Source organism: Engystomops pustulosus, chromosome 2 (genome assembly GCF_040894005.1).
Source record: "Engystomops pustulosus chromosome 2, aEngPut4.maternal, whole genome shotgun sequence".
NCBI lineage: Eukaryota > Metazoa > Chordata > Amphibia > Anura > Leptodactylidae > Engystomops > Engystomops pustulosus.
Genome location: NC_092412.1, coordinates 205190693 through 205203833, shown reverse-complemented (window position 1 = coordinate 205203833; position 13141 = coordinate 205190693). Strand labels below are relative to the sequence as shown.

The 13141-nt window shown below is 42.4% G+C and overlaps 1 protein-coding gene across 5 annotated transcripts in view; it reads right to left on the bottom strand.

The window, feature by feature from the left end:
• LOC140119152 (arylsulfatase D-like) overlaps positions 1–8535 on the bottom strand; it is a 49471-nt gene extending 40936 nt beyond the window's left edge. The window contains exons 1-4 of one of the 5 annotated variants that reach the window (XM_072137872.1): positions 8476–8535; positions 8110–8192; positions 1264–1425; positions 101–131 (exon numbers count right to left, since the gene is read on the bottom strand). In XM_072137872.1, coding sequence (XP_071993973.1) covers positions 101–123 — 23 coding nt within the window. In that variant the 5' untranslated portion in view covers positions 124–131; positions 1264–1425; positions 8110–8192; positions 8476–8535. The remainder of the gene's footprint in view (positions 1–100; positions 132–1263; positions 1426–8109; positions 8193–8475) is intronic. The other 4 variants (XM_072137874.1, XM_072137876.1, XM_072137873.1 and 1 more) reach the window with 4 other exon arrangements.
• Between the last annotated feature and the right edge of the window lie 4606 nt (positions 8536–13141).

Below are 13141 nucleotides of genomic sequence, written 5' to 3'. Positions count from 1 at the left end.
ATTAGGTGATCTTGATGACAGGTTTGCTTTAAACTAAAAGGTGATATATTTAGTGTATATGTGATTCAGCTGCTAACAGCCTCCCCCTAAGGATACTTACAGATTTCTTCCTGTAAATCCCATTCTTCACCCTGAATTGAAAGAGGTTTTAATCATGAATTTTGCCTCTTAGATGTTAGCGAAATAAGATTGTTACAACAGCTGAGGTCAAATTCCACAGTGCGGAATGGGTGGAGACTACGTGAAGACGTTGTTAAAAAGTAATCAAATTAAAATAGAAAACAGGATTTGGCTCAATGCAGTGTCAATGCATGTTATAGGGGACAGCTAGGAAGAAACTGAGAAAATGGGGGCATCAAATATCTATTGAAAAATGCATTAGGTCATAGTGTAAAATAATAAAACAATAGATAATATAAAGAGTCTCTTCTGAGAAGCCATCTCACTAGTGGTATAATTAGAGGCCTAATTAGAGGACTAAACATGTGCAAGCTATAATTTACATTATCTTTACATTTACTACCCCCTTTACATTCCCCTGATGTTTCCTCAGTAACATCACTGTGCTGCCAAAGTTGGGAGCGTTTATGTCCAGCAGGGTGCTGCGCATGGTAGTAGAACAAGGAGTCAGGGCAATTTCTAGCTCATTTAGCCAGGACTGCCAATCTCAAAATTTCCACTTAACCCCCCCCCCCCTCCAGCTGTTGACAGCTGCTGCAGAACCTTATAATACACACATTTGCTGCAGAGCCTTGTAATTTAATTCTGGTCTTCTGCAGAACTTCACAAAACACACCTAAAGAACATAATGTGGTCACTGCTGCAAAATTTCATAATACCCACCTCAGCTGATGCAGAAAATCACAATGGTTGCATACACACACATACAAGTAGAAATACATTAAATACATGCAGCCTTATAAATGCACAGACACCTGTAAGTTTATTACAAATTAATTATTATTATAAATGTATTTGTTTTCGCAAGAAACACACAAGAACATGTACATAAACTTGCAGGTATATGCACACATGGACACTTACAGACACATGCACACGGAGACACATATATACAAATATGAATATACAGGTATAAACCTGCAGTAGTACATACAACCATATGCATGCACATGAATACCTGAAGATATATGCACGCACACATATATACCATACTCCTAGGAACACAGGTACATACAGTGAGACACAGATAAGCACTTTATGTTCAATCATTAAGCCATACATAGATATTTCATATATACTTACCAGCAGTGAAGTTAGTGTCAGGCATGTAATCTGCTTAGGAAGGCCTAACCAGCACTCCGGCAGGCAGAGGGTTACTTATGGAGTTCAGCTTCCTCTTCCTGTGCAGAGGCCGCCACACTCTCCTGCCATTCTCCGTCCCCACCTCTCTTCTCTGTGACCTGTCTTGCAGAATGAAAAGAGAGGAGAGAGTGAGCGCAGGCTGTTCTGTAAATGGCCCTACACACAGTCCGTAACAGAGCTCCAGATCTTCTCGCAGGGGACCCTCCGCCAGCGGGGCCTGGAGCTAGAATTTGCAAGTCCAGCACAGCCCCAAGATAGTGGGCCTGCTGCCTCGGTGCTATAGCAATCCCACAGACAAAGATGGAGAGATAAGGGTTACATTGATTAGTAGATGATGGAAAGATAAGAAGTTCAGTCTTCTTGATTACGTTTCAAGAAGAGAGAGGACTTGATGTTAGAGAGAGCAGAGAGACAATCCCTAGTGTTCTGGAGTAAGGCTGGGGTGATGCTATGTGCAGAAGTATATAGCTGGCTATCGTCAACATAGAGAGGATACTGGAAACGACATCTGCTGACGGTTTGTTTGATGGGGCGGTATAGAGGGAACCGAGAAGAAGACCTAGGACTGAGCCCTGAGGAACCCTGACAGCAGGGGCGTCGTTAGATCAAAAGATCCGGGGCCCGTGCCCCGGAAATTTTGTCTGGTGCCCCGGACCTCCCTGGGTCAGCAGGACATCAGTCCCGCTGCCCGGGATCCTCCTCTCTCACCACGATCCTTGTCCTCTGGACTTAGATCGTGATGAGACAGGCACAGTACACAGCCTACTTTGCTTTCCCTGCAGGACCTGTGATGATGTCACGATCACATGACCTGCAGGGGGAAGCAGTGCACAGAGCTGCAGTTTGGTTAGAGGGAGAATATTGGGAGGACTGTGTGTGGGGGGACACATTACTGGGAGGACTGTGTGTGGGGGGACACATTACTGGGAGGACTGTGTGTGGGGGGACACATTACTGGGAGGACTGTGTGTGGGGGGACACATTACTGGGAGGACTGTGTGTGGGGAGACACATTACTGGGAGGACTGTGTGTGGGGAGACACATTACTGGGAGGCGTGTTGACACGTGGCAGTAGGATGGGGCCTCAGTTTGCTCACACATGAGTTTCCAGTGATGGTTATGTGATGGATAACCTGGTGTCTTGTATTTGTTTAGATGCAGATGTGTGAGGGCAACCTTACAGTATTTTGGGAAAGTGTTAGGGGCAGCAGCAGGACAACACTGTCAGGGTGCAGTCACATGTTGCAGTTACAACTGCATCACAATAATCTTTGAGAAGGTTTTAGGTGCAGTTTTGTTATTTTATCCAGTGAAAGACATTTGTGGAAAAGGTTTCCCCTTCAAACTCAAATTCACCAGTTCAGTTAATGTCTTTCACTGGATAAAATAACAAAACTGCACCTAAAACCTTCTCAAAAATGATTGCGATGCATTTGTAACTGCAACATGTGAACGCAACTTCAGAGAACCAAGATTTCGGGACAATGAAGGACATAAGATGTCTGTGCGGTGAACTCCACAGGAAGGAGACGTGGTGATGCCGGGTAAGGGTAGTGGCACATGTGGCGTTTTGATCCAGGTTCTAGTCTTTTTTTAAAACGCATCCGTTTTTGTCCGTTTTTAATTAAGATAATTGGGAAAATCGGACAAAAGAATGCGTTTTTAACAGACTGAAAATGCTTGAGAAAAAACGGGTTCAAAACGTCACATGTGCCACCACCCTAATAGTGAAGTGAACATGTCACCTGCAGTCTCTGGATGTAAGTCAGGATTTCTCTGGTGTTTCTGTAGCTGTATATACCCTCAGTAAAGTTGTTATTGACACAACCACGTGTGAGGGGGTTATGTACAGGGCATTACTGAAAGTCTGATACAAATGCATTGGGGCCCGTGCCCCGGATCTTTTCCCACCCTAGCAACGCCCCTGCCTGACAGTGAGAGGAAGATTAAAGGAAACCTACCACTTGTAGTGGCAGGCTTCCGATGGAAATACCGGGCACCAGCTCAGGGTGAGCTGGTGCCGGAGCTTATTTTAGTTAGTGTTTTAAACCGCGGTATCGCGGTTTAAAACACTTTTTAAACTTTATAGCCGGCGCAGGCAGGTACGCGCTCGGCGCTTACCGTGCGCGCGGCTACATAGGAAGTGAATGAGAGCCGCGTGCACGGTAAGCGCCGAGCGCGTACCTGCCTGCGCCGGCTATAGCGTTTAAAAAGTGTTTTAAACCGCGATACCGCGGTTTAAAACACTAACTAAAATAAGCTCCGGCACCAGCTCACCCTGAGCTGGTGCCCGGTATTGCCATCGGAAACCTGCCACTACAAGTGGTAGGTTTCCTTTAAAAGAGAAAGATCTAGAAAAGAAGGAGACACTGAAAGTGCGGTCAGAGAGATAGGAAGAAAACCATGAGAGTGCAGTGTCCTTTAGTCTAATGGAGCAAAGCATTTGGAGGAGCAAAGCTGGTGGTCCTCAGCAGGGCCGCCGATAGGGCAGTACAACTGGTACTGCCCTATGGGGCCCGGACTCTAAGACACTAGGGGGGGGGGGGCCCGGCCGGTGGGGTAATATGCGGTAATAGTACGTCAAACTTCTGGCCCCGGCTCCTGAATGGAGCCGGGGCCAGAAGCTGCGGGTGTCGGCTATATATTATAGCCGACACCCTCCTCTAACACCCGCGATCGGAGATTTCTCCGATCGCGGGTGTTAACCCCTAACACGCCGCGGTCGCGCTGACTGCGGCGTGCTAGGGGCATTTAACAGGATTCGGACCCCCCCCGCGGCGCTTACCGGGGGGGTCCCGCTGCTCTGATCGCAGCCCCGGGACTGCCGGTGCCCGGGGCTGCGCGATCTTCTTCCGGGTGCCGGGTCCGTGCCTCCTGGCAGGACCCGGCTGTGACACACTGAGCATGCGCAGCATGCTCAGTGTTTCACATAATACAGTGTAATACATCTGTATTACACTGTATTAGGTGAAGAATAGCTTGAACAAGTGATCAGTGGATCACTTGTTCAAGCTAACCTGTAAAAGTAAAGAAAAAAAAGTTAAAAACACTGAATAAACACAATTTTTAATAAAAATAATTAATTAAATAGAGTTAAAGTCCCCTAAACACAAACATTCCCTATACACATCTAATAAAGTAAAAATACCTGAAAATCACCAAAACCCCCCACATATTTGGTATCACCGCGTCCGTAACAATCTGTACAATAAGTCAGAAACATTATTGGACCCGTACGGTGAACGCCGTAAAAACAAAACCCGAAAAACTCGCCAAAAATATAAATTTTCATAAAATCCCTTTACAAAAATGTTCTAAAAAGTGATCAAAAAAAAGTTATGTGCCCCAAAATGGTACCAATTGAAAGAACAACTCAACACGTAAAAAATAAGCCCTAAACTAGCTCTGTCAACCAAAAAATATTAAGGTTAAGTTCCCGAAAAGATGGCGATGCAGAAACAAATAAGATTTCCTCTGTATTAGTTTTTCTCCAGTAAAATTGTAAAAATAAATGAAAAACTATATAAATGAGGTATCACCGTAATCGTAGTGATCTATAGAATGAAAATATTATAGTATTTTTAGTGTATGGTGTACGACCCCCAAAATATACAAAAAAAAGAAACCCCAAATTGACAATTTTCTTTTCCTCCATACATTAAAGAGTTAATAAAATCTCATCGAAAAGCTATAGACCCACTTAAATGAAGTATTTGTAAAGTGCATCTCATGTCGCAAAAAATAAGCCCTTAAATGTCCAAATTGCCAAAAAAATAAAGATTGTATAGCCAATAAAAAGTGACAATGCATAATCTGCTCTGAATGGCGCAGCTCCCCCTCAATGCCCTGGCGTGTGCCCATACAGCAGGTTACTACCACATATGGGGTATTGTTATACGCGGGAGAGATGGGGGATCAAATTTTGAGGAGCGTTTTGGAATTTTATCCACTGAGAATTTGTACATTTTATGAAAAACACATTAATTTAGCCAAATAAAATGTAATTTCGAAATTGCATCCGATTTTGTTTTAACCCCTGTAAACCAATTAAAGGGTTAACAAACTTCATAAAAGTTGTTTTACGTACGTTGAGGGGTGTAGTTTCTATAATGGAGTAATTTATGGGGTTTTACTTTATTTAGGCCTCTCAAAGTGACTTGAAACCTGAGCAGGTCCCTCAATAGCAGGATTTAGCTTTTTTTATGAAAATGTGAAAAATTGCACGTGACGTTCAATAGTATGACTCCTATTGGCAATCTACCAGAAGAGTGTGCCTTGTCGTAGCAACAGGCCTCAAACCCTGTTTGTGAAAGGTCACTGCGGGGGGCAGGAGGCTTGTTCGGTTTTGGGGTGTGTTGGGGCCCAGACACTTTTGCTGTATGGGGCCCCGAATTTCCTGATGGCTGCCCTGGTCCTCAGTATCAAATTCTGCAGAGTGATCCACACTGACTGACTCAAAGGAAGGGAGCGAACAGGGTGAGGTACCTGAGGGAAGGGGATTAGTGAAGTGAGTGGATTCAGAAATTATTTCCTGGGGAATGCAATCATTTTATGTTGAACTGCAAAGTATAACTGCAGCAGCATAGTTGTCAGAATATTATGCTATGGTACTATACTACCACAACATTTATACAAGAGACCAGGCCCTCATTTAGCTCATAAAACAATTATTCTAGAAGACTAAAGGTACGTTCAAACGTTCAGCTTTTCAGATGCAGTATTTCAAAGCCAAAACCAGGTGTGGATCACAATGGGTGGGAATGTATCATTGAGCTGCTCCTCCACTCTTTTTACTCCAGTTTTTCAGATGCATTTTCCAATGTCCAAACCAGTGGAGTGAAAAGAGTAGAGGAGTAGCACCACTCAGTGATACATTCTCACCCATTATAATCCACACCTGGATTGGCTTTAAAAACCTGCATCTGAAAACTTAACAGGTGAACGCAAACTTAGTATATGTGGATTAACCCCTACGAGCCTATTCTGGCCTTTATGACGCAGTCCCATTTTTTGAATCTGTCCTGTGTCACTATAAGTGGTTATAGCTTTGGAACGCTATGAGATATCCAGGGTATTTTGAGAATGTTTTCTCGTGACACATTGTACTTCAAATTAGTTTAAAAATTTGGATGAAATCTTTTGTGTTTAGATGAAAAAAAAAAAAAAAATGGCAAAAATTTAGAAAAATTTTGATGCAGATAGTCATAGCCCCCAAATAAATTCATAACTTACATTTCCCAAATGTCTGCTTTATGTTGGCATGGTTTTTTAAGATTCCACATATTTTACTAGAATGTTATGAGGCTCAGAATTTGGGTGCCATTTTTTAAATTTTTGGGAAAATCAGCAAAACCTGTATTCAGATGGACCTGCTCGACTTTTAATTGACAGTGAGAGGCCTAAATAATAGCTAGACTCGATTATGACCCCATTATGGAAACTACAACCCTCAACGAATGAAAAACCACTTTTAAGAAGTTTGTTTAACCCTTTAGGGTTTTTTTAGGGGTTGAAACAAAATCGAGGTGCGGTCTACAAATTGTAATATTTTTTGACAATACACTCATTTTGGGTGGAAAATTAAAAATTTTAAATGGATTAAATGAAAAAAGGCTCCACAAAGTTTGATACCCAATTTTCTCCGCGTGTACACTGATACCCTATATGTGGTGGTAGCCTGCTGTATGGGCGCACGACCGGGCATAGAAAGATTTTTTGGCCGTCTACCATACCATAAAAATAGTATATTATTTGTATTCTATAGGTCGCCATGATTAAGAAAATACCTCATTTATATAGACTTTCACATTTTTTCCCACATTTTTCTGAATAAAAAGAAAATCTTGTTCATTTTAGCATCGCCATCTTTTCATATGCATAACTTTTTAATTTTTCAGCTGAAGAATCTAGTTAAGGGCTTATTTATTGCGATAACAGTTCTTTTAAGAGGTCTTATTTTAGAGTGCGTATGTCACTTTTTAGTGCATTTTTGCATTTTTTGGGGGGCGTTTACAGTGCATGTCCAGTAACGATTCTGTTTAATTATAAAGATTGTTACTGACGCGGCAATATTTGTGTTTTTTATAACTCTATTAAGTGTTATTATGGGAAAGTGACATTTTAGGGGCTTATATATTTATTTTTTATTTTTTCTAATTTACTTTTTTTTACTTTTTTAACTTATACAAACTTGAACCAGCGATGCTCTGAACACTGGTTGGTTCAAGTCCAAAACGCTGCTCTACAATACTTATTATAGAGCAGACCCCGGGGCAATTGGCAGACCTCGAGGCTGCCTAGAAGTCAATCAGATCCCCCGGTAAGCGGCACGGGGGATCTGTTCCATAGGGGTAAGACCCTTGCGCGCCGTGTAAGGGGTTAATACTTGCGATCGGAGCCGGCTCCAATCACGGGTGTTACAGCGCTGTGTCAGCTGTGATAGACAGCTGACAGACACTGCTTCTGGGACTGGCTCTGTTTGCATGCCGGTGCCAGAAGTGGGACGCTATAGTACGTTCCTGTGCGGGAAGTATCCTCCCGCGAGGACGTACTATTCCGTCCTGGTGCGCGTTGGAGTTAAGTTCTTAACAGAAAAAAAACAAACTCATAGATTGGCAGATGAACATTAAATCAGTTAGGACAGAAGAAGGTCAAAACTTACAGAAAGAAACAGATACATGCAATACAAAGATAATCAACAGATATATACCATTGCAGAGGGCAAGAATGAATTAAAAAGCAGAGAATATGGTTGAAAGATGCATTCAGTAATCAGAGATGTATACCTCTGCAGTCACGAGTACAACTTTCTTTCTGGTCAAGGGAGTAGCTTATGTTGCAGAGGTAGCCCTAGTGTGGAAAGTTCCCTCTTTGGAAAAAGATGACATTGTTATTAAAGACAGCACTTGGTATTACTTGCCATAACTTGTGTTGGCGCCCGGGGATGATTATGTAACTACAGAATAGACTTCATGCTACTGCATTATCATAGAGAATTACAGCCCTACATTATACAATAGCAAGCTATAAATATAATAACTAACATACACCAATAGAATAATGACACAAACTATGAAAGATCTTTTCGCTTTATACCTATAAACTACTACAGAATTTTGGAGAATTGAGCTGTTTGTGTAGAGGAAACTTACTGAACACTTCTGCTGGAGCCTGAGCTGCTTCCTGGATCTCTGTGCTCTGCAGTTTCATTGGTTTACACAGTAAAGTGTCATATTACTTTCCTGGGATGTACCCACTGAGGTTGCCAACACATGGATTTACACTTCTCCGAGAGTAACTTGGGGAAATCCACCACAAAAATTTCAGGGAGAGATCATATCACAGTTCCAAATAACTGCATCAAAACTTAGCTTGATGTTACAATATGTGAAGGTAAAGGAAAGAAATAATCACTCACTCAGACAAGCCCATCTGCTCAGTTTGTAGTTTCACAATACAAAAACTATAACAATGTAACAATACACTGAATAAATCTCATATATCTTATGTCATCTAAATCTAGTCAGGTACAAAAAGGGGTTTGTAGGGTTAAAAAAAAGAAAAATAGGGCTTCTTTCTGTTAGTGAAATGTTGCAGTTAATTTGCGCAAAGACCATTCAACCCACTTGTAGCGTGCAGCCAGCTCTCCCCACAATAGAAGCGCAACTGTTGGATACCTGACAAGAGATCGTTTTGCAGACTCTTACCTGATAAAGACACCGATACGGTGTTGAAAAGAGTTGTCAAATAACAATCATTAATCAAAAACTGTAAAACATATCTAATTCTGGATGTAGCGAGTCAATAAATTCAACCCCATACTTTTTTCCTCAACTTGCATATTCTTTCTGGACTACCATCCAGTTCCGGGGGCCGACGTTGCAACTCCACCTAACCCAGTGGTGGCGAACCTATGGCACGGGTGCCAGAGGTGGCACTCGGAGCCCTTTCTGTGGACACCCAGGCCATCATCAGAGAGGACTCCAGGTATCTTCCTGCAGTCCCAGGCAGCCCAGGACTTGCTGTACACAGAGCTATTTTAACATGGCAGCGCTACCTGGGACTACTGGAGGAGTGGAAGGGGGGGGGGGAGTGGGTGGGGAGGCAGTAGATCTGGTTTATCATGGTAGCTTCTGCTCCGGCCCTGACAATTCTTCCTGTTTATGGGACCTTGGAGGGAAGCTACAATGATCATCCAAATTTCTTCCATTTTCTGCTTTATTGGTGTCCTCAGAGTGCTGATATGAATGAACGATGTGACAGAGGAGGGAGTATAAATCACAAATTAAATTTCTATGTTAGCACTTTGCGATAAATAAGTGGGTCTTGGTTGTAGTTTGGGCACTCAGTCACTAAGAGGTTCGCCATCACTGACCTAACCTGATCATCAACCAAATTTTCCCCTATTGTGCACACACTTCTAGGTGCCTGGTCAAACAAATCCCTCAACATTTTTTCACTCTAGCCCCTGAACTCAGCAATAAATGATACCTCCCCATAATGTTACTAAATGCAGTATTGTATTATTTAGATTATAAGGCGCACCATCAATAAATGCCTGCTAAAATGTCTTGGTTCATATAATCAGGTGTGCCTTATAATCCGGTCGCCTTATATAAGGATGAATGACCAGCAGGTGGCAGACCTGTGCACAGTTCAAGGCAGATGTTGTCTGTAAGTACGATTCATATATAAGGCGCACTAGACTATAAGGCACACCTTTGATTTCTGAGAAAACCAAAGGATTTTTTTTTTATAGTCTAAAAAATACTGTAATATCCAGCTGTAACAATGGTCCACAGTGTGTATCTTTGTCCAGTAGATGGCACCAGAATACAGAGAAGGAGATTCTGGAGGGAGCAGGGAAAGTGATTCAGTGTGAGGGGTCCGTGGAGCTGGTAAGAGGCAGAAGTCGTTCTGTGGCTGTCTACTCCTGGCCAAGAAATATGCTCCTATTAAGAAACAGGACAGCGTGGACGGAGAGGGAGAGGCGTGTGTCTAATGGAAGGCCAACATTCCTGCACCAAGACTAAAGCAACCCCATTATCTGAAACATTTTCTGCATTATATGGACATTTCTGTACCTATTAATCCTTTAGTAAAGTTTATCGTTCAACTCAGCACGTGTCTGTCACCTCCCCTGTAACACTACAAAGGTACTCCCTTGTAAATGTGCAATCCATAGTAACAATTCTCCCTCGGTATCTGTGAGAGGGCACAGTTACTATCTTTTGTTTTTTTGTGCACCCATTTTTCAAACAATAAGCAATTATTGTAACAAGGAAGCAGTATTCCACTAAGTTACAAGTGCACAGCCCTCCACCTCACCCCCTTCAAAATCTGAAAGCCGTTTCAGCCACAAGTCATGGAGCAGTCACTCAATCATGCTGTTTGATGGCTCCCCTAGCTAGTAATCTGTGGCCCATACACTTGCCCCAAGCATAGAGTTGCAACATTAACAAGAACTTATTTTGGAGTAGGAGGGTGTAGGCAGCAGACTGTCAGAAAAGAGACTTATGATGACAACAAAACCCAACTGCCAACAGCTGTGGCTTTCTGCGATGAGCAGGCAGAGAAGGACGGTGGGAAGGTATCAAGGGTTGATGAGCTAGACCCTACATGGGTAGAAGTTTTTGTACAAAGGCGTAGTGGCCTGGCAGCCGGCAGAACAAGCTACAGCCTGAGGACCCAGGATACAAGGCCATCCCCCGGGTGTCTTCAGCGTGATGTTTTTAGTAAATATTTTGAGTAAACATCAGACACAGTCATGTATCACATGTGAAGCCTAGAATTACTGACACACTCTATGATACCTGCCATCCAGCAACTCCTGGAAAGATCCACCCTCTCCAATTTTTTATGCACATTGACATCTTTTTGAACATTGTTTATGTAATGTTAGAATTAGGTCTACTATATGGTTGTGCCATTTAGATACAGTAAGAGTTCATTTTTAATGGTGTTATTGTGCTGCTTTCATCCAACTCTAAATAATCATGACTGAAGTTTGATCATACAGATATTTATGTTTCCCTTCAGTGCTGCTTTTAATTATTGAATATCTTTTAGGTTTTTTTTTTATCAGGGCTGGAGGGAAAAACTTTATTTTTTTAAGTGTTCATTGTACGATTTATGTGACATTTTATTTTTACCTTTTGGCTCCTTCTTTAGTCCCCTCTTAACAGGGGTGTACCCAGTCTCTCTGCTGCCTGAGGCGAATTACAGACAGACACCCCCACCCCCAATAGTCAAAGAGTTATATACTGTGCTTAGAGGCAATAATAAATTGGGGAACCCATGGATCACAGAAATGATAGAGAAGGCAGTGACACATGCCATGTGCCTTATAATGTGGCATTTCCAGCAGCTCTCAGTCTAAAATACCCCCTGTCCTGCAGCCCCTCCTGAAAGGCTTCTTTTTTATAGACAAACAAAGGAACACGATTTCTATAGCCCCACACATCTATAATGTCCCCTGGTCTTTAGCTTTTTCGCTATGAGTAAAAAAAAAAATGATACACATACTGTATATACCCAAGTATAAGCCGAGGTGTCCAGTTATTAAGAAAAATAAATTGACTAGAGTATAAGCCCAGGGAGGGAAATACAGCCTCTACTCATTAATAAAATGTCCACAGCGGAGCCCCCCCTGCAGAGTCCTCCTTTTAATGTAATGTCACCTGCAGAGTCCTACTTCAATGGAATGTCCCCGCTACATTAAATGTGGGACTATGCAGGGGACATTAAAGCAACGTCCCCTGCAATGTCCCCCCTTTAATGTAATGTCCCCTGCATAGTCCCCCATTTAATGTACGGTCCCCTGCAGAGTGCCACATTTAATGCAATCTCTCCTTTAATGTAATCTCCCTTGCAGAGTCCCCCCTTTAATGTAACCCCTTCATTAATATAAAGTCCTGTGCAGAGCCCGCTTTATTGTAATTTCCACAGCGGAGACCCCCTTTAATGTAATGTCCCCTGCTGAGCTTCCTCCTTTAAAGGGAGGCACTCTGTAGAGAACATTACATTAATGTAATGTCCATAGAAGGACCCCGTGGGGGAAAAAACCAAAAAAAAAAACCAAAAAAAAAAAAAACACTATTTCCTCACCTTGACGACACCGCGTGACATCATAATTAGTGCGCCAAGGCTGGAAAGAAAGTATGAAATCCAGTCACACTGATTTTGGTTGGTCCAAAGTGAATGATAATTTATTCAGCAAACAAATATACTTGTGACGCTTCGGTCAATCACAGACCTTCATCAGACACTGCAATATAATGAGATTTGTTACATAAATGTGTAGGTTCAAAAAATATATACACGTCAAAAAGGTACCAGGTTGTGGGGAAAGAACAAATAATATCCATAGATAATACATATTTACAAGTAGATATAACAAATCGGTGTAGACAGTCACAGGATTTGGTTATGGGGTATACGGTAGTTTGAGATACAAGATATGTATTGATATCTAGAAAGACACTCAGTATTCGTGATGAGTATATCCGCCATTAGTCTCCCAATGAGCAGAGATGGTGATAGGCCAAGTCTGCATGATGTGGCAGAGGAGCAAGCAGACTGGATTAATCGCAGAGAAGGCTGTAACGTAATCCTGTGGAGAAAAAAAATAAGGCAAGGCTTACTAGTTTGCAATATTATAGGACATTTATGGCTGCTGTGCAGGTGAGTGGCATTTAAGGAAACGGCGGGAATCCGCTCTGTGGTGTAGAAGTGCTAGAAGGAGCTGGAGTAGTTTAAATGGGAAAAAAGGAAGCTGCTTCATCGGAACATGTGACTTCCGGTTTGGACCGGAAGTGC